Genomic DNA, 23,160 nt, shown 5'->3' on the forward strand with positions numbered 1-23,160 from the left:
TGGCCTGTGCTAGTATTCAAATATCTATAATCCAGAATAGACTGGTTATAACTCTTCAACTTCAGTCTTATTTATGCTTCCCCGGGCAAACAAAACAGAATTTTTGCTATGTGAAATTAGTTGTCCATTCGGTCATCTAGGTTTTCTCCTTCCATGGAATTATCAGGAAGAAAGCACTGTTTGCACTGTAAGTGATGTGTAAATTTCTACAGTTTGAGCCCTGTGTCTTTGATTCAGGGTAGAGGTTCTCCCAGAGTTGCTTTGTTTGCATGAATGCATGGCAACCACTGCATTCGGAGCTGACTGTGAATACCCATAGTCAGAGTCAGAGAAGTTCTGTCTCTCACACTGGGTGCTGCACGTCAGTCACTGTTTCTGTCAGCCATTAGAAAAATGACAAGGTATGAGCTGCTTATCCTAGGGTCACCACTAAACAAGTGAGATATCTTGGAAAGTACAGTACTTTTAATATTCAGAATATGTATTTTTTTCCTTCCTTCCAGATACCAAGAAATAATCGCTTAATGTATATTCATAGCTACCAAAGCTATGTATGGAATAACATGGTAAGCAAGAGAATAGAAGAGTACGGACTGAAGCCCGTTCCAGGTGACCTTGTTCTCAAAGGAGGTAAAAAGGCAGATATCCTCATTATTCCACCCAACTAGAGTTGTTTGACATTGGTGCTTAAAATCCAGCCTGGCCACTACTTAGAGAGATGTCTAGTAAGGTTGAAGTGGAAAGACATTGTAAACTCAGATTGAACAGTTTGATTCTGTGTCTTTAATGAAAATATATATCCAGTTTGGGGCACCAATTAATTAAGCATCTGCCTTCGGCTCAGGTCATGATCCCGGGGTCCTGGGATGGAGCCCCGCATCAGGCTTCCTGCTCAGCGGGAGTCTGCTTCTCCCTCTCCCTCTGCCTGCAGCTCCCCCTGCTTGCACTTTCTGTCTGTCTCTCTCTGTCAAATGAATAAATAAAGCCTTTTAAAAAAGAAAAAATATATATCCAATTTGCGTAAGCACCTAACTCTCTCTGGAGGTCTCTGGGCCTCCATTTTCTCAACTAGAATAAGATTTGGACTCAGTGTTGCCTTAAATCTTTTTCCAAACTATAATCTGGGTCTTGCAAACTCCTCTCTACTTCTGGACATACCTTGGCCTCTCAGCTGTTGTCTGCCAGTTTTAAAGAGTTTCTTTAAGTCAACACTCAACTGGAGCTCACTTTACATACAGGCCATGATATAACACATTTAGTGCATACCCTGTGCCCTCAGCATTCATAAAACACAGATGATCCCATCCGATGCTGAGCCCTCACTACGGGCCAGGCCTTGTGCTAAGCCCTTTGCCTACATCTTCCGGTTTAAAGCTCATAGTATTCTGTGAGGTATTCTCTCTGTTCTTCAGACGAGGTTCACAGGGTTCCAAAGCTGGTTAAAAAAAAGAAAAGGCAGGGATTCAGAGTCAAAGTCTGCCTGTTTCCACAGTCCATGTTCTTCTGGCATACCCGGCTGTCCTTCTACTATCTGAAGACATAGCCTGCTCATCTACACATATGCCCAGTAAATCCACTAAGGTTTCTGTTGAGAAATTTTTATTAAGCTGAATTAATAGTTTTTAACCTCATCCAGTGTTGATTACATCCAGTGTATTTTGATGTCCCATTTCATTCTCTAAATGCAGATGGATTTTTTAAATTATTCTCTTAGCTGGGCGCCTGGGTGGCTCAGTCGTTAAGCGTCTGCCTTCGGCTCAGGTCATGATCCCAGAGTCCTGGGATCGAGCCCCACATTGGGCTCTCTGCTCCTCGGGAAGCCTGCTTCTCCCTCTCCCGCTCCCCCTGCTTGTGTTCCTGCTCTCGCTATCTCTCTCTCTGTCAAATACATAAAATCTTAAAAAAAAAAAATTATTCTCTTAGCAGAATGCATCCATTGATGATAGCGTTCTAGATAGTATTTTTTTGTGTTGTTTAAAAAGGAAAAAGGCGCTGATTATTTAAAGCAAACATTCTAGGGGCACCTGTGTGGCTCAGTCGGTTAAGCGACTGCCTTCAGCTCAGGTTATGATCCCCGGGTGCCGGGATCGAGTCCCACATTGGGCTCCCTGCTCAGCAGGGAGTCTGCTTCTCCCTCTGACCCTCCTCCCTCTCATGCACTCTCTCGTTCTCTCTTTCAAATAAATAAATAAAATCTTAAAAAAAAAAGTAAACATTCTAGAAAATTGAGGGTGAGAAATAATTTTTTTTTTTTTACTTTCCACTTATCTCAGTCCATGATTTTTATTTCTTGGGAAATAAAGAAAGGACAAAAAGATCTCTAACTTCATTTCTTTAAGCTTTGTAGACCACTCAGCCATGTCAGCTTGTACTTCTGACTTCTTAGATGGGTATAATTTTAGAAGATCAGGCTCATGCAGATATACCTATTTTCATAATTTTTCTTAATTTCTCTATTTGTGACTTTGCAGCTACAGCCACCTACATTGATGAAGAAGATGTTAATAATTACTCCATCCATGATGTGGTAATGCCCTTGCCGGGCTTTGATGTTATCTACCCAAAGCATAAAAGTAAGTTCCCTGTCTGGGGAAAATAGTTAAAAGTCTGACAGGGCACCTGGGTGGCTCAGTTGGTTAAGCAGCTGCCTTCGGCTCAGGTCACGATTCCAAAGTCCTGGGATCGAGCCCCACATTGGGCTCCCCCTGCTCCACAGGGAGCCTGCTTCTCCCTCTGCCTTCCGCTCCCCCTGCTTGTGCTCTATCTCTGTCAAATAAATAAATAAAATCTTAAAAAAAAAAAAAAAAAGTCTGACGTATTTAAGCCACTGGCCGCCAAGGGTAGAGAGAGGGGGGAAAGAATCAGTACTTGAAATATAATTTTAGAACTTTGATTTCCATCAGGCTTGAAAATGTTTCAATTTCAAGCATTTATAAATCATGTTTATGTATAAAGCCCCCCAGGAAGGGATGTATTCAGAGGGATAATTAAAAATTTTTTTTTTATTTTTTTATTTTTAAGTAATCTCTACACCCAGCATGGGGCTCAAACTTATAACCCCAAGATCAGGAGTCACATGACCCAGTAACTAAGCCGGCCAGGCGCCCCCGGAGGAGTAAATTAAGAAACAAAATTGTGGCAGTACTAGTGGTAGTTGTAGTAGTATTGGTGTTGTTACCAGGGTTGCTCTTACTACTGGCGTTATTTAAATTTCTGAAGTCCACTAATTCTTATTAAGGATAGGAAGGCTTTGGAAAAAGTCATTGAGAAAGTGAATGGATAGTTCTACTTTAACATTGCTTCTTTTAGCCTTTTTTATTTGACACCATGTAAGTAATACCTGCTTACTATGTTTTAAAAGTCAACGAGCACAGAAGTTTATAGAGTGAAAAGTTAGAATTCTCTACCCTTATTTCCCATTCCCCACAGGCTGTTATGAATTACTTCCGTTACCTTCATGGATTAGGGTTGGGGAGGTTGTGGATTGGAACTTTCATTGTTCAAGGATTCAGAAATTGGAAAAAAGAAAGCAGCTCTGAGCATGGGACCAGCTTGGTGGATCTGACCCTGGAAGTTTACTCCTAGCCAGAACTGGTCTGTGGGAGATTATTTCTTCTTGTAAAAAAATCTTTTCTCTTGGAGCGCTTGGGTGGCTCAGTCGGTTAAGCATCTGACTCTTGATCGCAGCTCAGGTCTTGATCTCAGGGTCGTGAGTTCAGGCCCAATGTTGGGCTCCACACTGGGCGTGGAACCTACTTAAACAAAAACCATCTTTTCTCTCAAGGGACGAGAATGAATTTTCCTTGTCAATGTTATATTCCTTGAATTATAGAATGATTAGGTATTAACACCCTTCTTTGATAATGCAGATACTTAAAAAAGTTAGTCATCTGCCACTTCCATGTTGATTAACACAATCAAAATGCTGTGCTTCTAATATTTATGTGAGGTTGACTCCACTGAGGGACAGGAGTAGAGACGAGGAGAAAATGACAAGGGAGATGAGGGAGGGGCAGGGAAGTTCTTCCTACTCTGATGATGCCGTTAGGCCCCGAGGAGACACTGATTCCAGGAACTAGTGAGAAGGAAAGCACTTAAGATGCTCAGAGCTTCCAAGAAAGAGAAAGTAAACATTCTATTCTTTCTTGTACCTCTCAGGATCAGAAATGTGGGCTAATACCAGTTAATCTATAAATTCAGCACAGTCGTAGACCAAGCCATTCATGAAAACCTTGTGACTAAGACAGAGGCTCACGGACTGGATGGGTGGTGGTTTGGGCCTGTGGGTTGGTGACATACGCACACTCGGTGTCCCGCAGTGCTCAATTTGGGACCCCTGTTGTCTTATAGGTGTGCTGTGAGGGAGTCTTTCCTTCACCCTGGTCTACCCAGTATTTTTTATGAATAACTTGAATAAAGAAATCTGTTTATCATGTTTGGAAATTATGTTACCCAGAATGGTTAATACTAATTATATGAAAAATAGGTTTTTTTAAAAGAACCACAGAAGGCATTGAATAGGGTTAAATGTAAATTGTTATTTTGTAAAGGCCTAGTTTGACAGTCTACATAAAGTATCTGGAGTTCTTACAGAACATCAGGCTGCTACCCTGAGACCGATGAAGTGTTTTATGGGGAATACAGAAATGGCAGAGGGACGGTGGGTGGCCTAGAGAAGAGACGGCTTAAAGGGCCAGTATTCGTGAGTACATGTGGAAGAGCGCAGTGAGTCGGCCGTGTTCCAAACCAGTCAACAGAAGTTCTAGAAAGACAGATTTCAGCTTGGAATAAGGAACTTCTAACATTTGTGTTTCTCACGAAGAAGTGGTTACCTGTAACTGGCCCCAGCAAGCAAAGGCTAGATGACTGTCTCTCTCGGGTGTTACAAAACAGAGTCCACATCAGGTGCGAGGCTGAGCCCAGATGGTTTTCCCGGGTCTTCTCTTTTTATGTGTATATATTATTTATATCTCCCTTCCTCCAGAAAGAGTTTGAGGCCTCTGTACATGGTCTCTTCCAACTCTGAGAATGTGTATATTGTAGGTGAATAACTTCTGATGAAATGCTTTTTGTAGGGGCGCCTGGGTGGCTCAGTCATTAAGCGTCTGTCTTCGGCTCAGGTCATGATCCCGGGGTCCTGGGATCGAGCCCCGCATCAGGCTCCCTGCTCAGTGGGAAGCCTGCTTCTCCCTTTCCCACTCCCCCTGCTTGTGTTCCCTCTCTTGCTGTGTCTCCCTGTCAAATAAATAAATAAAATCTTAAAAAAAAATAAATGCTTTTTGTAGTTAGCTTAAGAACCTTACGCTCCAGATACTCTGGCTGCTTGCAAGAGATAACTTACAAGTTGGTCCAACCTAAGCTGGAGACACCTAGTCCTGGGAGTAAGTCCCTAAATTTTGATTACAGAGAACAGGATGGATTATAAATTAGAGGGACTGGTTTTGTTAGGATGATCTAACTGAATTTACATGTTACTCTCTTTGTAGTCTAGCTTCAGCTTGCTGGCATGCTGCATTCTGACTAACTTTTTGTATTTTATAGTCAGTGAAGCCTACAGGGAAATGCTCACAGCAGACAATCTGGATATTGACAACATGAGACACAAAATTCGAGATTATTCCTTATCAGGAGCTTACCGAAAGATCATTATTCGTCCTCAGAATGTCAGTTGGTGAGTGATAATCTGGAATAAAATAGAACTGAATTATTATGTGAGATTGAAAGCTTTTGTATCACCTGTATATTTTCCAGTATTTACAACCTGGTGTAGAAGTGCTCCTTGCTGGGGCGCCTGGGTGGCTCAGTTGGTTAAGCGACTGCCTTCGGCTCAGGTCATGATCCTGGCTGGAGTCCCAGGATCGAGTCCCGCATCGGGCTCCCTGCTCAGCAGGGAGTCTGCTTCTCCCTCTGACCCTTTTCCCTCTCATGCTCTCTATCTCTCATTCTCTCTCTCTCAAATAAATAAAAATCTTAAAAAAAAAAAAAGTGCTCCTTGCTGTTGTCACTATTATTATTATTGCTGCTACTTGGATTTTTCAAATCATCAGGAAACAAATGAGTGAAAGTGGTTAGGTTTACATTTTATTGACCTTGCTAAATTATTGAAGAATTGTGCAGAGAATAGACTTTTTCCCTATTATTAAAAAATTGAGATTTGTTGGGGCACCTGGGTGGCTCAGTTAGTTAAGCGTGCAGCTTGGTTTTGGCTCAGGTCATGATCTCAGGGTGGTGAGATTGAGCCCCGCATCTGGCTCCAGAGTCTGCCTGAGGGCCCCTCCTCCCCCACTCTCTCTCTCTAAAATAAATAAAAAGAGATCTTTTATTTTTTTTAATTTTTTTTAAAGATTTTATTTATTCATTTGAGACCCAGAGATACAGAGAGAGAAAGAGAGAGAGAGCATGAGCAGGGAGAGAGGCAGAGGGAGAGGGAGAAGCAGGCTCCCCGCTCAGCCAGGAGCCTGGTGTGGGGCTCGATCCCAGGACCCTGGGATCATGACCTGAGCCGAAGGCAGACGCTTAACCATCTGAGCCACCCAGGTGCCCCAGAAAGAGATCTTTTAAAAATTGAGATTTGCTTACAGAGCTATCCCTGAGCAAGCTACCTTTATTCAGAATTAGCTGTGAGTTCCAAACACGGATCTGTTTAATGTCATGTTTCTAAAGAGAAAAATAAACATGTATTAACTCATTTAAAATATTTCAGTACCTAATGTAAACTAAAGCTTTATTTGATAATTTTTAAAACGAAATCTTCAGTTAGCTGTCCATTGCCAGGAAGTTCTCTCTCTTCCCTCTCTCCATCTCTTTATCCCTTTGTACCTTCCCTCCTCTTCTCTGGGTTGTGTGATGAGGTTGGCAGGGTTGGACTTGGTCCTCCCCACTCCAGAGAGCAGTGCCTCATGAGCAATGCAGTGTTGTTAGTAGTGAAAACCACTCTGGAGAAAACATAAATGCCATTATTAATTCATTTGCATCTGTGCAAAGTGAAGTTTAGTACTTATCAAGTACATATAAAGAGAATTTCTATCCTAAGGAAGCATTTTACATTTTTTTAATATAGGTTGGCGTCCTTTGTCACTTTGCTGTATACTAATATAAAAGCAATACTCACATATATGATCTGGCCCTATCCTGTTATCAAATGGTCCCACCCAGAATTATATCCAACAGGCCTGTGTGTTTTCCTTTCTAAGCAAATGGCAACGAGCAGCTTAGTACCGTTTATGGCAGTTCACATTCACACTTTTCTTTCTTTATGTGTTTTGAAGGGAAGTCGTTGCATATGATGATCCTAAAATTCCACTCTTCAACACAGATGTGGACAACCTGGAAGGGAAACCACCACCAGTGTTTGCTTCTGGTAAGTTTACTCAGCGCTCAGTTCTATGTCAACTGTGAAATGTTTTCTCAATCAAAAACATAAATTATGGGCGCCTGGGTGGCTCAGTCAGTTAAGCATCTGCCTTCGGGTCGGGTCATGATCCCAGGGTCCTGGGATCAAGCCCCGCATCAGGCTCCCTGCTCATCGGGGAGTCTGCTTCTCCCTCTGCCTCCTCCCCCCTGCTCATGCTCTGTCTCTCTCTCTCTCTCTCTCTCTCTCTCAAATAAATGAATAAAGTCCTATAAAAGAAAGAGAAAAAAAAACTCTTGTAATCACCACCACCTTCCACCAGCTCGGTGATTTCTATTTTGTGTTTTGTCATCTTAGTTTCATGGTTATAGCTTGATAATTAAAATGGTAGATTTCGCTGAAAATGAAGGAACATTACAGAAGATTGTGGTGTTAGATGATCAGATATTTCCTCCACACCCCCACCCCCCGAGTTAACACAGGTGCCACAAACAGAGTCTAACACATGAAATTTGCATTGTCATTGTCAAATTCTTGGTGCCATTCCATTGTCTGTTTTCACCCTGTTGCTTTTGTGTTGTCTGCCCTTCTTATGAAGGTTCCGGGTAGAATTACCATAGGAATTCAGCTGGATCGTATGCTCCCAGGCCTCACTTCCACGGTTCGCTCTCTGCGGCCCCATGGGAAGTGGCGCCCAAGGAAAGGAGCATGGTTATTTCCTTTCTGTCTGCTGCTGCCTGCCTTTTCTGACCGTTCTCTTCTCTCTTGCCTGGCAGAAGGCAAATACAGAGCTCTGAAGATGGATTTTTCTCTCCCTCCTTCTACCTACGCTACCATGGCCATTCGCGAAGTGCTAAAAGTGGATACCAGCATCAAGAACCAGACCCAGCTGAATACCACCTGGCTCCGCTGAGCCCTTTTCCCCAGATGATAAGATGCATCCAGTGTCCGCCAGCTTCCTGTTCAGACCCATAGGTGTACTTTAGATCCTTGTAGTTCAAGATTATTTGTATTTTTTCAGGTTTTTATTAGCTTAATTTGCAATATTTGTATACATATACAAATCCTGAGGATCCTAATTCTAGCTCAGAGGATATAAATTGATCAGAGTATATTTCAGGTGCTTAAGTCATAGTAAAATGTCAGCTTTCCTGGCTTTATCATAATTTAAAAGGACTTTGGTTTAACGTTGCAGTTTTAGGTTTTGCTACATTCTTAAAGGACAACATGAATTTTTAATGTGTCCATGAATGGAGTATGCAACGACGCATTTTAAGAGAAAATGCAACAAAACAAATCTTGACTATGAATAAATAGAATACCCCACCCCTAGCTATCAATACAAGTACAGGACTCATGCTTATTTAAATGATGATAAAACATCTAAGGTTTATAAACACAAAAGTGATTGTGTCAATCATCTAACTCCTATACCAGGTTTAGGTAAGTGTTGATAGATCTTTTAGTTGCAGTAGCTTTGCATTTATATTCTCATTGCCTTGCAGGACAGTTGCATTGATAGGACCTTTTTTTCTCGATGTAAACGCGTGCAGCTATTTTTATTAGTCAAGGTCTGATTTTTACTCTAGGTGCCTTTTATGTTCAGAACTCCTTCCACTGGACTGGTTATTTGTCCCAAGATGAATGACAGCAGAGAAAAAAAAACTTTAAACCTTTCCAAGGGCTCCTCCAATCAGCAGCATCAGCCTTCGTCACCTTCGGTGTAGGTGTTTCCGTTTCGGGCCCTTGTGTAAAACTTGTCTCTGGCGTGGAAGGTTAAATAGGCCTTTCCGCGTGTGTGTGTGACGTAAGTGCGCCAATTTTTATTTTCTACCATTTCTAAAACAAAATATAATAAATATTTTTTAAAACTCCTTTCTACTAGTTATGTTAATCAAATAAATTATCTAAAACCGAGCGCAAATGAGAACCTTGGCCCAGACTGAGGGCAAGGAATGAAGTGAATGAGGGATCCTCAGAGATGGTGTCGATACAAAGATGTGTCCTGCTCGGGTGTGAGATGTCATGAGAATAATACAGTTGAGTGTCAGGCTCTATGGCTCTTGGACCGTGTTGGACTGAATTCGGGCTTATTCTTCCAGCAGCACCCCTCACTTGCTTCCCAGCGTGCTTTCTGGAGGGAAGAATGGAGAAGAGCTTCCCTACCAGGAACACCCCACCATGGCGGTGTGGGTGACGATTGTCGCATGTCCGGCAGTGGAAGACTGAGAACTGGTTTTCATCCCTTGTATTTTAATGGCGTCCGTCACACTGCAGAGGTGAAGAAGGATTAGAAATCTCGTGGGAAAGAACTCTTTCAGCTGGCTAGTTTCTAAAGAATCTTCTAGCCCACCAAAGCCAAATTTGTTAAATGTATATTGGACTGTTTGCACTTCCCACTGCTAGCGAGTTACTTTCCTTCATCAGACTGAAGAGTGAAAAAGTGCTCATGAAGAGGACCTAACTGCCTAATGCAAGTGCATTCAGTAGCTCTGCGTTTATAAACTTACATTATTGGGAAAAAAAGTGAGGCTAAACTTAGAAATGTTGTCTTCATCTGGGAAATACTTACTTTCCTATGGGATGAGTCCATTTTCCCACTGCATTAGCCAACTGCCAGTTTGTGCATGTTTCTTCTTAAACACCACTGGGGAAGTAATGATTCAAGGCAGAGTCTTAGCGCCATTTTGAGACTTGGAGACCTCCCATCTAACGCCAGGGACTTGTCAGCTTGGAATAAATCATTGCCTTAGCATCAACGTCAGGACATTTTGTTGATCTTAACAAAGGGAAGACATTTCTCTGAGGCAAATTTATAAGCCTGAAGGCAGCCTCATCCTCAACATAAATATGCCTTATGTTCAGTTTTTGCCTAAAAGAAATAATAAAAGACCATTATTTTTTATTAAGTTGTAAACCCAGCACTATTAACTAAGAAGCTAAATATTCATACTCCTATTACCAACTGTTTTTATTCATGGTTTCATGTTGCAGATAGTAACTAGACAGCCATTAATTACACTAATAAAAAAAAAACATTTCCCAGGGCGCCTGGGTGGCTCAGTCCTTAAGCATCTGCCTTCAACTTAGGTCGTGATCCCAGGGTCCCGGTATCAAGCCCCGCATCGGGCTCCCTGCTCTGCGGGAAGCCTGCTCTTCCCTCTCCCACTCCCCCTGCTTGTGTTCCCTCTCTCGCTGTCTCTCTCTCTGTCAAATAAATAAATAAAATCTTAAAATTAAAGCATAACTTTATTTAAAAAAAAAAAAAACTTTCCTGGATGAATCCAACCAAAAACTTGGTAGCACCTGCAATAATACAGGGGTACTTCAAACCTGACTGGCTGTGCCACACAGTACAAATGAGCACAAGCTGCAGTTGGTGCCGGAATGCTCTTATGGGTATGAACTTCTCGTCTGAACTGATACATATACGTGTGGTATTCTGAAGCAGAAACAGCATGCCGTGTCGTTCCCACACGTGAAGAAAGCACAGCGGAAGAACTCAAGAGCTGTGAATGGCCCGGTTCTGCCCTCCATAAATGGAAGAGTGTGCCTGCAGAGCCAAGGATCACTTCACTGTTCTCTTTGTTCAGTGAAATCTGCTTTCTGAATTTATAGGGCCTAGTCCTATAGGCTAAAACTTCTCAGTTTTGGATCATGAACTTGAAAAATCAGAGGAAAAAGTATGGATGTTGCCTCCAGAGGAAGGAAAGAGGGCAAGTGTGTACACACACACACAGCTACGTGTACATAGATATGCTAACTTTGTATACAATTTACACAGTTTCAAATAAGACCCTGTACTCTAAAGGGCTTTCCAAACTTGGATATGCATAGGAGCCACCTGGCAATATTGTACACTGTGGGATGTACTTCAGGAGCTCTGGGTGGAGTCGGAAATACTTTGCATTTCTAACAAACTCCCAGAGGGTCCTGCACTGCTAGTCTGCGTATCACACTTGGGGAAGCAAGGCTCTAGACCTGGAGTGGCCAGTGCAACCCCCACCAGCCACAGAGGGTTAATTTAAATTTAAGTTAACTTAAAAAAATTTTTTTTTAGATGTTACTATTTATTTGACAGAGACAGCGAGAGCACAAGCAGAGGGAGAGAGAGAAGCAGGCTTCCCGCTGAGCGGGGAGCCTGACACGGGGCTCGATCCCAGGACCCTGGGATCATGATCTGAGCCGGAGGCAGATGCTTAACCAAATGAGCCACCCAGGCGCCCCCCCCCAAATATCTTTAAGTTACATAAAATGTACAATTGAGCTTTCAGTAATACTAGGCACAGTTCCACTGCTGTGTATGGGCAGTGGCTGCTGTACTGGATGGCACTACTCTAGATATCACACATCAGTCACACATCAGTCACTGAGCTACACTGGAGTCTGTGTTGATCAGGTGATACCCAGTGGTCCTACTGATTAAGGGCGCATTGTACATGTTCAGCATGTGCAAGTGGGATGACATTGTATTAGATCCAGGGCTCATATTGATGATTTAAGAGTTCCCCCTTGATATAGATCACCTTAAGAGTATTCCTTAAACTTGTTTCCATTTTCTGGTCTTCTCCAGGACCACCTGTGATCTTGTTTTCCTTCTCTTCTGACCTTGCTTTGGTCTAGATACCTTGTGCAAAGATTTAGTCAACCCTGTCTTGGGACAATCATCCCCCCAAAAGTCTTAAGTGCTGCAGTTAAATATGTTCCTTCTTGGGGTACCTGGGTGGCTCAGTCGGTTAAGTGTCTGCCTTTGGCTCAGGTCATGATCTTGGGGTCCTGGGGTGGAGCCCCGCATTGGGCTTCCTGCTTAGCAGGGAGCCTGCTTCTCCCTCTGCCTCTCTCTCTCTCTGTCTCATGAATAAATAAGATCTTAAAAAAAAAAAAGTTCCTTCTTGGCTGGCATGCACTGTAGCTTCTAATGAAATCAACTGTAAAAAGCAAGGATGGTTAGAGTCCATGTGGTTTGATGTCCCACAGGAGTACAGTGATCACTTTGTGTGGCAGCTTTTCCACCTGTGCTGAAGACTCCGGGAAAGTGATCAGTATGTAAAAGAGATAGCAACAGGGAACTGTAATGGGAGACGTTATTCAAGACCCCTTATCTTCTAATGTATACTTCCTATGACATCAAGAGCTCCAAATGTTGCTTTAGAACAATGCTAAGAAAAATATAATGTCCACTCATATGTAATTTAAAATTTTCTGGTAGCCGTATTAAGATAGTAAAAAGACCCATTGATAGATGAAGGGATAAAGACACAATGGAATATTGCTCAGCTATAAAAAAGGATGAGATCGAGGTACTTGGGTGGCTCAGTCGTTGGGCGTCTGCCTTCGGCTCAGGTCGTGATCCCAGGGTCCTGGGATCGAGCCCCACATCAGACTCCCTGCTCTGCGGGAAGCCTGCTTCTCCCTCTCTCACTCCCCCTGCTTGTGCGTCTCTGTCTCTGTCTCTCTCTCTCTCTCAAATAAATGAATAGTCTTAAAAAAAATGAGATCTTGTCATTTACAACAACATGGATGGATTTAGAGGGTATAATGCTAAGTGAAATAACTCAGAAAGAAATACTGTATGAGTCATTTATGTGTGGAATCTAAAAATAAAAAAGGGCAAAAACAGACCCATAACTTCAGAGAATAAGCTGATAGTTGCCAGAGGAGAGAGACGTAGTGGATAGACAATGGGTGAAGGGGTGTGGGAGATACAGGTTTCCAGTTTTATGCAAGGAATAGTCATGGGAATAAAAGGCACGGCTTAGGGAATATAGTCAATAATACTGTAATAGCATTGTATGGTAATGGATGATAGCTACACTTATGAGCACAGCATACTGTATAGACTTGTCAAAATACTGTGTTGTACTCCTGAAACTAATGTAACACTGTGTGTCATCTGTACTTCAATTAAAGTGAAAAGAGGCGCACCTGGCTGGCTTAGTTGGTAAAGCATGTGACTCTTGATCCTCGGGGTCATGGGTTCATGCCCATGTTGGGCATGGAGATTACTTTAAAAAAATAAAAAATAATAAAAATAATATTTAAAGTAAAAAGAGGTGAGATTAACTTGATGTATTTTACTTAAACCAATATATCCCAAATATCACTTCAACATGTAATTAATATTAAAAGCTAAAAACAGGCACATGGCTGGCTCAGTCAGTAAAGCATGTGACTCTCGGGGTTGTGAGTTCTGGCCCCACATTTGGGTATAGAGATTACTTAAAAATAAGAATAAATCTTAAAAAAAATATAAAAGCTATGAGGAATTCTTAATCTCAGGAAACAAACTGAGGGTTGCTGGAGTGGTGGGGGGTGGGAGGGATGGGGTGGCTGGGTGATAGACATTGGGGAGGGTATGTGCTATGGTGAGCGCTGTGAATTGTGTCAGACTGTTGAGTTGCAGACCTGTACCTCTGAAACAAATAATACGTTATATGTTAAAAAAAAATGTATGTAGGGCGCCTGGGTGGCTCAGTTGGTTGGGCGACTGCCTTCAGCTCAGGTCATGATCCTGGAGTCCCATGATCGAGTCCCGCATCGGGCTCCCTGCTCGGCAAGGAGTCTGCATCTCCCTCTGACCCTCCCCCCTCTCATGTGCTCTCTCTCATTCTCTCAAATAAAGTCTTTAAAAAAATAAAAATAAAATAAAAAATAAAAAAATGTATATAAAAGCTAAATACACTCTCCTTTTTGTACTAAATCTTTAACATCCAGTGTGTATTTTACACTTAAAACAGATCTCAACCTGGACTAGCCACAGTTCCAGTGCTCAGTAGCCCCATGTGACCAATGACTACCATATTGGATAGTGAAGTTCTAGAAAGATCCCTTCTTTATTGCATGTCACTGGTATGATGGTAAATTTGTCTTGAGGGTTACAGTTTAATATGTAAAATTGGGAATATGTAGGTTGGGAGTAAAGTTAATTAAACGTGATTTTGAATTGCTTAATAGATTAAGTTTTATGGTGTTTGGAGTAAATATTTTTGCTATGGGAGCACATAAATATCATTGATAGATTTTGAAATATTTCAGAATGCTTGAAGTTTTCCTTTAGCACTTCCAATGACACTCTGGAATTTTCTCTTTAAATAATGGAGAAGCTAATCCTTAGCGCAACCTCTATCTACATTTTAAATTCCAAATCTGTGGAATGTAAATTGAGGTTTCAGGGCATGAGAATGAGGATTATGTGACTGGTTAGCATAAACTGGGAATTCAGCTTGTGTGGGGGTGGTAAGGCAATTGAGGCAGGGCTTAGATTTTTGTCTTACTTGCTTTTGTTTTTATTAACAGCTTTGTTGCTGGGCCATCCTGGCCTCTGAGGGCAGGGCCTCTGTGCATTAATTAGGAGGAAGTCAGAATGTGAGGATCTCCAAAGACTGAAAATCCAGAATTAGATATAGTCTATTTTTTTAATTGAAGTGTAGTTGACATACAGTATTAGTTTCAAGTGTAAAATATACAGATTCAACATGTATATACATGACAAAGTGATCACCTTGATACACCTAGCTACCATCTGTCACCATACAAAGTGGTTACAGATTATTAATTCTGTTCTCTATCCTGTACATTTTACCCCCAGGGCTCACTTATTTTATTTAATAACTGGAAGTTTGTGCTTTTAATCCTTTTCCCTTATTTTGCCCATCCCCCACAAGATAAAGTTTCCTTTAAATACAGCACGTATTGGCTGTATTTATTACTGGCGTCCCTAGCTTTTTTGTAGGAAGAACATGCCTCATTCACTCCGTAAGTGTTGACTGCGTTCCTAGTGTGTAGAAAGCACGGCGTTGCTATCTTTAAGTAGACCTTGCCTCGAAGGAACTCCTGAAGTCAGTTTGTCCGGTACTTCCTTCCTGAGCGTGTACCAACTGATGTAAGGGAAAAAACAGTCCAAAAGTATGGTGAAAAAGGGAAACCCAGCAACATAATACAACTGTGGAAAGTAAATCAGAAAATGGAAGCTTTGTCAAGTGAGTAAACGAGACAGTGGAGATGTTTTTCACAGAACTTTGAAGAGTTTGTAACACTTAAGACATTAAGGATATATTTGTTCTTAAATGTGTAATGTCCTAATTTTAGGCTCAGCAAAGACAGATAATTACAAAGACATAACTGATATTGTAATAGTGCCGTATGGTGACAGAGGGTAGCTAACACTTGCTGTGAGTACAGCAGAACATGCAGAGAAGTTGAAATCACTGTGTTGTGTACCTGAAACTAATGTAACATTGTCAACGATACTCAAAGTTACAAAGTTAAACAGAAAGACATAACTACACTGACCCAGCTATACTTCTAAAACCAGAGAGGGGCACCTGGCTGTCTCAATCAATAGATCGTGTTGGAGTCGTGAGTTCAAGCCCCACATTGGATATAGAACTTACTTAAAAAAATAAAATAAAATAATAATAAAACCAGAGAATATCCATTTATGGTCCAATAAAATATGAATGGCAAAACTAAATGTTAAAGCAAAAAACTAGATGATTTCCTCTTACAGCTCATGTTACTTTTAAGATTTTATTTGTTAATTTATTTTTTTATTTATTTATTTTGAAAGAGCGAGAGAGAGCATGAGCAGAGAGAGAGAGGGAGAAGCTGACTCCCTGCTGAGCAGGGAACCCAACAACCTGAGGACAAAGGCAGACGCTTAATCAACTGAGCCATCCTGGCGCCCCTCGTATTACTTTCTTCTCTTTTTTTTTTTTTAAAGATTTTATTTATTTGACAGAGAGAGACACAGTAAAAGAGGGAACACAAGTAGTGGGAGTGAGAGAGGGAGAAGCAGGCTTCCTGCGGAGCATGGAGCCAGCCCGATGCAGGGCTCGATCCCAGGACCCTGGGATCATGACCTGAGCCGAAGGCAGACGCTTAACAACTGAGCCACCCAGGCGCCCCCTTCATATTACTTTCTAAAGGAGTTTTGATATGTCTTTGTAGTCAAAATCACCAAAGCTAATATTTAAGAATTTACAATGTGTTTTATCTTTTCAAAGAACCAGCTTTTGATTTCATTGCTTTTTCTCAACTGTTTTCTTGTTTTCAATTTCACTGATTCCTGCTCTAATTATTTTTCTTTGCTTGCTCTAGGCATAAATTGCTGTTCTTTCTCTAGTTGCCTAAGAGGGAAACTTAGATCATTGACTTTAGGTCTTTATTCGTTTCTAGAATATGAATTTAATGTTATAAATGTCCTGATAAGCACTGATTTTACTTCATTCCCAAATTTTGATAAGTTGTATTTTTATTTTCATTTAGTTCAAAATATGTTTAAGTTTTTCTTGCAGCCTCTTTTTTGAGTAGTATGTTATTTAAAGAGTCTTGTGTAATCTCCAGATATTTGGGGTTTTCAAGCTTTCTGTAATTGGTTTTTAGTTTAAATTCATGTGATCTGGGACACCTGGGTGGCTCAGTCGGTTAAACGTCTGCCTTTGGCTCAAGTCATGATCCCAGGGTCCTGGGATTGAGCCTGGCATCAGGCTTCTTGCTCAGCGGGGAGTCTGCTTCTCCCTCTCCCTCTGCCCTTCCCTCCCCCCCCACCCCCGCTCATGCTCGCTCACTCTGTCATGTTCTCTTTCTGAAATACATAAAATATTAAAAATTAAGTAAATAAATTCATGTGATCTGAGAATAATACTTTGTATATATTTCTTTTAAAAAATTCCTTCATGTATGTTTTATGGCAGAATATGGTTTATCTTGGTAAGTGTTCCATGTGAGCTTGAGAAGAATGTGTATTCTGTTGTTGGATGAAATATTCTTTTTCTTAAATATTTTATTTATTTGTCAGAGAAAGAGAGAGGGAGAGAGCACAAGCAGGGGGAGTGGCAGGCAGAGGGAGAGGGAGAAGCAGACTCCCCACTGAGCAAGGAGCCTGATGCGGGACTCGGTCCCAGGACCCTGGGATCACCTGAGCCAAAGGCAGGTACCTAACCAACTGAGCCACCCAGGCACCCCTGGATGAAATACTCTATAAATGTCGAGCAGACCAAGTTGATTGATGTTCAGGTCACCTAGATCCTTACTGATTTTCTGCCTTCTGGATCTATTCATTACTGAAAGAAGAGTGTTGGAGTCTCTTGCAGCAGTAGTGGGTTTATCTGTTTCTCCTTGCATTTCTGTCAGTTTTTGCCTCACACATTTTGACACACTCTTGTTAGGTGCATAGATGTTTAAGACTGTTAAGTCTTCTTGAAGAATTGACCTCTTTATCTTTACATAATGCTCCTCTTTATCTCTGATCATTTTCCTTCTTCTGAAATCTGAAATTAATACAGCTACTCTAGGTTTCTTTTTGTGTTTGCAGGGTATATCTTTCTCTATCACTTTACTTTTAACTTACATCTTTATATTTATAGTGGACTTCTTTTAGACAACATGCAGTTGGGTCTTGTTTTATTGATCCACTCTGATAATATCTGTTTTTTAATTGATATTATTCACACTTAATTTGATTATTGTTACAGTAGGGTTAATATCTATTTGTTTTCTGTTCATTGCACTGGTTCTTCGTACCTTTTTTCCCTACCTTCTTTTTCTGCCTTAAAATACAGCACTAAATAAATAAAATTAATTGATATCATTCACACTTAATTTGATTATTGTTATAGTAGGGTTAATATCTATTTGTTTTCTGTTCATTGCACTAGTTCTTCGTACCTTTTTTCTCTACCTTCTTTTTCTGCCTTTAAATACAGCATTAAATAAATAAAACCTCTGGTTTTATTTATTTATTTATTTTTAATTTTATTTATTTATTTGACACAGAGAGTACAAGCAGCGGGGAGCGGCAGGCAGGAGGAGAGGGAGAAGCAGGCCCCCTGCAGAGCAGGGAGCCCAACATGGAGCTCGATCCCAGGACCCTGAGATCATGACCTGAGCCGAAGGCAGATGCTTAACCAACTGAGCCACCCAGTGCCCCAATTTTATTTTATTTTATTTTATTTTTAAAGATTTATTTATTATTATTTTTTTTAGAGAGAGAGAAAGAGAAAGTGGGTGGGAGGGGCAGAGGTAGAGAGAGTCCTAAGCAGTCTCCACACTGAGCACAGATCCCGACATGGGGCTTGATCTCATGACTCTGAGAGCACAACCTGAGCTAAAACCAAGAGTCAGATGCTTAACTGACTGCGCCACCCAGGCACCTCGTGCCTCCTGTGGTTTTAAATGAGCATTGTATATGATTACATTTTCTCACCTCTCAGTGTATCATTTTTTACTTTTCAAAAAATTTTAGTGACTGTCCTAAAATTTACAATATACATTTATAACTAATACAATCCACTCAACACTATACTGACTCATGGGTAATACAGGTATTTTGTGGATAGTACAGGTACCATATAATAGAGTACTCCCAGTTACTTTGTGCTGTCCCTATAACATTGCTTTTATCCATTTCACTTTTCCAGATGCCATAATCACCCAATTCACTCTTACTATTATTATTTTGAACAAAGAGTTATCTATTTGCTTGATTAAGAATAGGAAATGTTGGGGCACCTGGGTGGCTCAGTCGTTAGGGTCCTGGGATCGAGCCCTGCATCAGGCTCCCTGCTCCGCGGGAAGCCTGCTTCTCCCTCTCCCACTCCCACTGCTTGTGTTCACTCTCTCGCTCTCTCTGTCTCTGTCAAATAAATAAATAAAATCCTTGAAAGAAAACAAAACAAAACAAAAGAATAAGAAATGTAGGGGCACCTGGCTGGCTCAATTGGTAGAACATGCAACTCTTGATGTCAGAGTTGTGAGTTTGAGCCCCACGTTGGGTGTAAAGAGATTACTTAAAAATAAAAAATCATAAAAAAAAAAAAAAGAATGAAGAGATGCCTGGGTGGCTCAGTCAGTTAAGTGTCCGACTCTTGATTTCAGCTCAAGTCACGATCTCAGGGTCATGAGATTGAGCCCTGTGTCAGGCTCAGCGAGGAGTCTGCTTAGGATTCTCTCTCTCCCTCTCTCTCTGCCCCTACTCCCACTTGTGCACACACACTCTCTCTAAAAAAATAAAGATAATTTAAAATAATGTTAAGGGGCATCTGGGTGGCTCAGTCGTTAAGCATCTGCGTTCAGCTCAGGTTGTGATCCAAGGGTCCTGGAATCAAGCCCCGCATTGGGTTCCCTGCTCAGTGGGAAGCCTGCCACTCCCCCTGCTTGTGTTCCCTCTCTCGCTGTCTCTCTCTGTCAAATAAATAAATAAAATCTTTAAAAAATAATTTAAAAATTTTAAAAAAAGAAATAGCTTATAAAAAAGAATAAGAAATGTAAAACGTTATATTTTACATTAATTTATTCCATTTGCAGTGCTCTTTCTTTGGGTACATCCAAGTTCTTCACCTGTATCATTTTTCCTCTTCCTGTGTAACTTCTTTTTTTAAAGATTTTATCTATTAGAGAGAGGGAGATGCACAGAGGGTGAGGGGCAGAGGAAAAGCAGACTCCCCACTGAGCAGGGAGCCGGATGCGGGACTCAATCCTGGGACTCTGGGATCATGACCTGAGCCCAAGGCAGATGCTTACCCGACTGAGCCGCCCAGGCACCCCCCTGTGTAACTTCTTTTAACATTTTTGGGAAGACAAGTCTTCTGGCGAGGAATTCTCTCAGTTTTTATTTGTCTGAGAAAGTCTTTATTTCTGCTTCACTTTTACAGGATGATTTCACTAGGTATAGAATTCTAAGTTGGTGGTTTTTTCTTTCAACACTTTAAATATTTCACTCCACTCTCTTCTTGCTTTCATGGATTCTGATGAGAAAGCCAAATAGTTTCTATCCTTATTCCTCTATAGGTAAGGCATTTTCCCCTCTGGCTTCTTTGATGATTTTCTCTTTGTCTTTAGTTTTCTGCAGTTTGAATATGATATGCTTAGTTGTGGTTTTTATGCTATTTATCCTACTTGGGTGTTGTGTTGTCTGAATCTCCTGGATCTGTCGTTTGGTGTCTGTCATTAATTTTGGAAAATTCTTGGCTGTTAGTACTTCATATTATTTCTTTTGCTCTGTTCTTGCTTTCTTCTGGTATTCTAATTACATATATGTTGTACCTTTTGAAATTGTCCCACAGTTCTTGGATATTCTATCCTGGGCGTGGTGGGGATTGTTTTGTTTTGACCTTTCATTATTTTTTCTCTGCATTTCAGTTTGGGAAGTTTCCTGTGTAACTTCTTTTTTTAAAGATTTTACTAGGTATAGAATTCTAAGTTGGTGATTTTACTAGGTATAGAATTCTAAGTCACTGATTCTTTCCTTGACTGTGGCCAGTCTGTTGATGAACTCATCACAGGCATTCTTCATTTGTTACAGTGGGTTTTTTTTTTTAACATTTCTTTTTTATTTATTACTGTTTCCATCTCTCTGCTTATATAACCATCTGTTTATCAGTGTTATCTGCTGTTTCCATTGGAACCTTTAACAGTAATCGTCGTTCTTTTAAACTCAAAAATCCGTACCATATCTGAGTCTGGTTTTGAGGCTTGGGTTGCCTCTTTAGATTGTGGTTTTTCTTGCCTTGAAGCTTAGTATGCCTTGTAAATTTTTTAAAAATATTTTATTTATTTATTTGATGGAGAGAGAGACAGCAGGAGAGCGAACACAAGCAGTGGGAGTGGGAGAGGGAGAAGCAGGCTTCCTGCTGAGCAGGGAGCCCGACACGGGGCTCGATCCCAGGACCCTGGGATCATGGCCTGAGCCGAAGGCAGACGCTTAACGACTGAGCCACCCAGGCGCCCCTGCCTTGTAAATTTTTGTTGAAAGCCAGACTTCATGTATCGGGTAATAGGAGATAAGTAGGTGTTCAGTGTGTGGTTTAGTGTTTATCTGGCTAGGAGCTGGACTGTTTTTCATATTTGCTCTAGCTGTAGGTGTCTGAGGCTTCCATTGCCTCTCATGTCCTTGTTTTTGCCTCCCCTCTTGTCTTTGTGATTCCCTGAAAATTCCTTCTTAAACAGAATCTGCACCTTTGCAGCTCTTTCAGCTAGAGTCCACTGTTATTATTCTGTAGCCCTGTAGACATGGTAAGGGATATAATCCTATACTAAATCGTATACAAAACCTCAGTCTTTTAGGGGGTCTGTGTCCCTGGGTGTGACTTTCACAAGTGTCTCTCAGCATTTTCCCCCTTAGGTGTGACAGGAAGGCTAGAGGGGGCTAGATTTGGGTAATTTCCCTCCCCCAGAGTCAGATAAAGCTCTGTTAAAGTCTACTTACCCTGCTGAAGAGGCTTTTGTCATGAATATGCACATGTCTGTGCATATATCAAAATGGTCACTTTTCCCCTCCCCCTGCCAGAAATACGTTTCTTCTTGGTTCTTCATAATGAGAACCTAGTGGGGTTTCTAGAAGTAAAATCTACGAGAATGTGGAGGCCTCTCTAAGACCACAGCCGGTAGGAGTTTCCTGCCCTAATGGTAGTCCACACCCAGCCCCTAGCAATTCATCAGTTACCGTTATGGCTCCAGGAGCTTTTGGCCCAGGTAAGCTGATCTCATCTGTGATTCTCTGTGTTTTCCTGTCTCCAGATTCTGAGGTGACAGTTTGCCTTGCAGCCTGAATTCTTTCTGATGGCTCCAAGAAAACTCATTCAAGTCATTGATTTTCAGTTTGTTCAGGTTTTTTCTTATAAGGACATGAGTGACAACTTCCAAATTCTTTATATATCAGAACTGAAACCGGAAGTCTCCCAGTATGTATTTTTTCAAATTAAACGTGTACATAATTATATATAAATAGTCTCTCTTGGGGCACCTGAGTGACTCAGTTGGTTGAGCATCAGACTCTAGATTTTGGCTTAGGTCATGATCTCAGGGTCATGAGATCAAGGCCTGCATTGGCTCGGTGCTGGGCATGGAACCTGCTTAAGATTCTCTCAGGGCACCAGGGTGGCTCAGTCCTTTGAGCTTTCAACTTTTGATTTCGGCTCAGGTCATGGGATCCAGACCCAAGTTGGGCTCTGTGCTCAGCATGGAGTCTGCTTATCCCTCTCCTCTCTCTCAAATAAATAAAAATAAAAAGCTAAAAAAAAAAAAAAATTCTCCTCCCTCTGCCCCTCCCCTCTGCTCCTGCTCTCTTCTCTCTAATTAATTAATTAATTAAAAAATAAATAGTCCCCCTCGCTTGGAATAAATGTCACGATTCTGGTGCTTCTCAATCACCATTGTATTAATTCTAAACATCCTAACATGACTGTTAACAGTTTGCTTTTATTTCTAATTTCTTCTCTGTGTTCGTATATGTGTATATATACATATCTGTATGTGTGTGTACACAAAGATACACACACACGTATATAGACACACATTTTTAATCAGGGTGTGAATACTATGCTGCAACTTTTTTTCCATGTAATACTCTATACTTTTTAAAAGCTAAATTTATTTCAAATGAGGTTTATATTCAAATGACAAAACTGTATTTTTCCCGAAATTTCATCTATTATTCATAATCACTCATTTTATCCAATAAAAATTTATTAAGGGGCATCTGGTTAGCTCAGTTGGAGGAGCATGTAACTCTTGATCTCGGCGTTGTAAGTTCGAGCCCCATGTGGGGTGTAGAGAGGGATTACTTAAATAATGAAACTTTTTAAAATGTATTAAGTAGCTGCTATGTTAAAATTTGTAATTCTATTAAAAACATAGGCAAGGGGCACCTGGGTGGCTCAGTTGGTTAAGCGACTGCCTTCGGCTCAGGTCATGATCTTGGAGTCCCGGGATCGAGTCCCACATCGGGCTCCCTGCTCAGCAGGGAGTCTGCTTCTCCCTCTGACCCTCTCCCCTCTCATGCTCTCTCTCTATCTCATTCTGCCTCTCAA

General features: G+C 41.1%; 1 protein-coding gene across 2 annotated transcripts in view; it reads left to right on the forward strand.

Annotated features, from left to right (window-relative positions):
- The window catches only part of PUS7 (pseudouridine synthase 7), a 56,285-nt gene extending 47,059 nt beyond the window's left edge, over positions 1-9,226 (forward strand). For both annotated transcript variants that reach the window (XM_025872739.2, XM_073898674.1), the window contains 5 exons: positions 504-630; positions 2,472-2,573; positions 5,542-5,671; positions 7,269-7,360; positions 8,128-9,226. In XM_025872739.2, coding sequence (XP_025728524.1) covers positions 504-630; positions 2,472-2,573; positions 5,542-5,671; positions 7,269-7,360; positions 8,128-8,264 — 588 coding nt within the window. In that variant the 3' untranslated portion in view covers positions 8,265-9,226. The remainder of the gene's footprint in view (positions 1-503; positions 631-2,471; positions 2,574-5,541; positions 5,672-7,268; positions 7,361-8,127) is intronic.
- Positions 9,227-23,160: the final 13,934 nt, after the last annotated feature.

Source organism: Callorhinus ursinus, unplaced genomic scaffold, assembly GCF_003265705.2.
Source record: "Callorhinus ursinus isolate GAN/ISIS: 27379988/994484 unplaced genomic scaffold, GSC_fseal_2.0 scaffold12, whole genome shotgun sequence".
Lineage (NCBI taxonomy): Eukaryota > Metazoa > Chordata > Mammalia > Carnivora > Otariidae > Callorhinus > Callorhinus ursinus.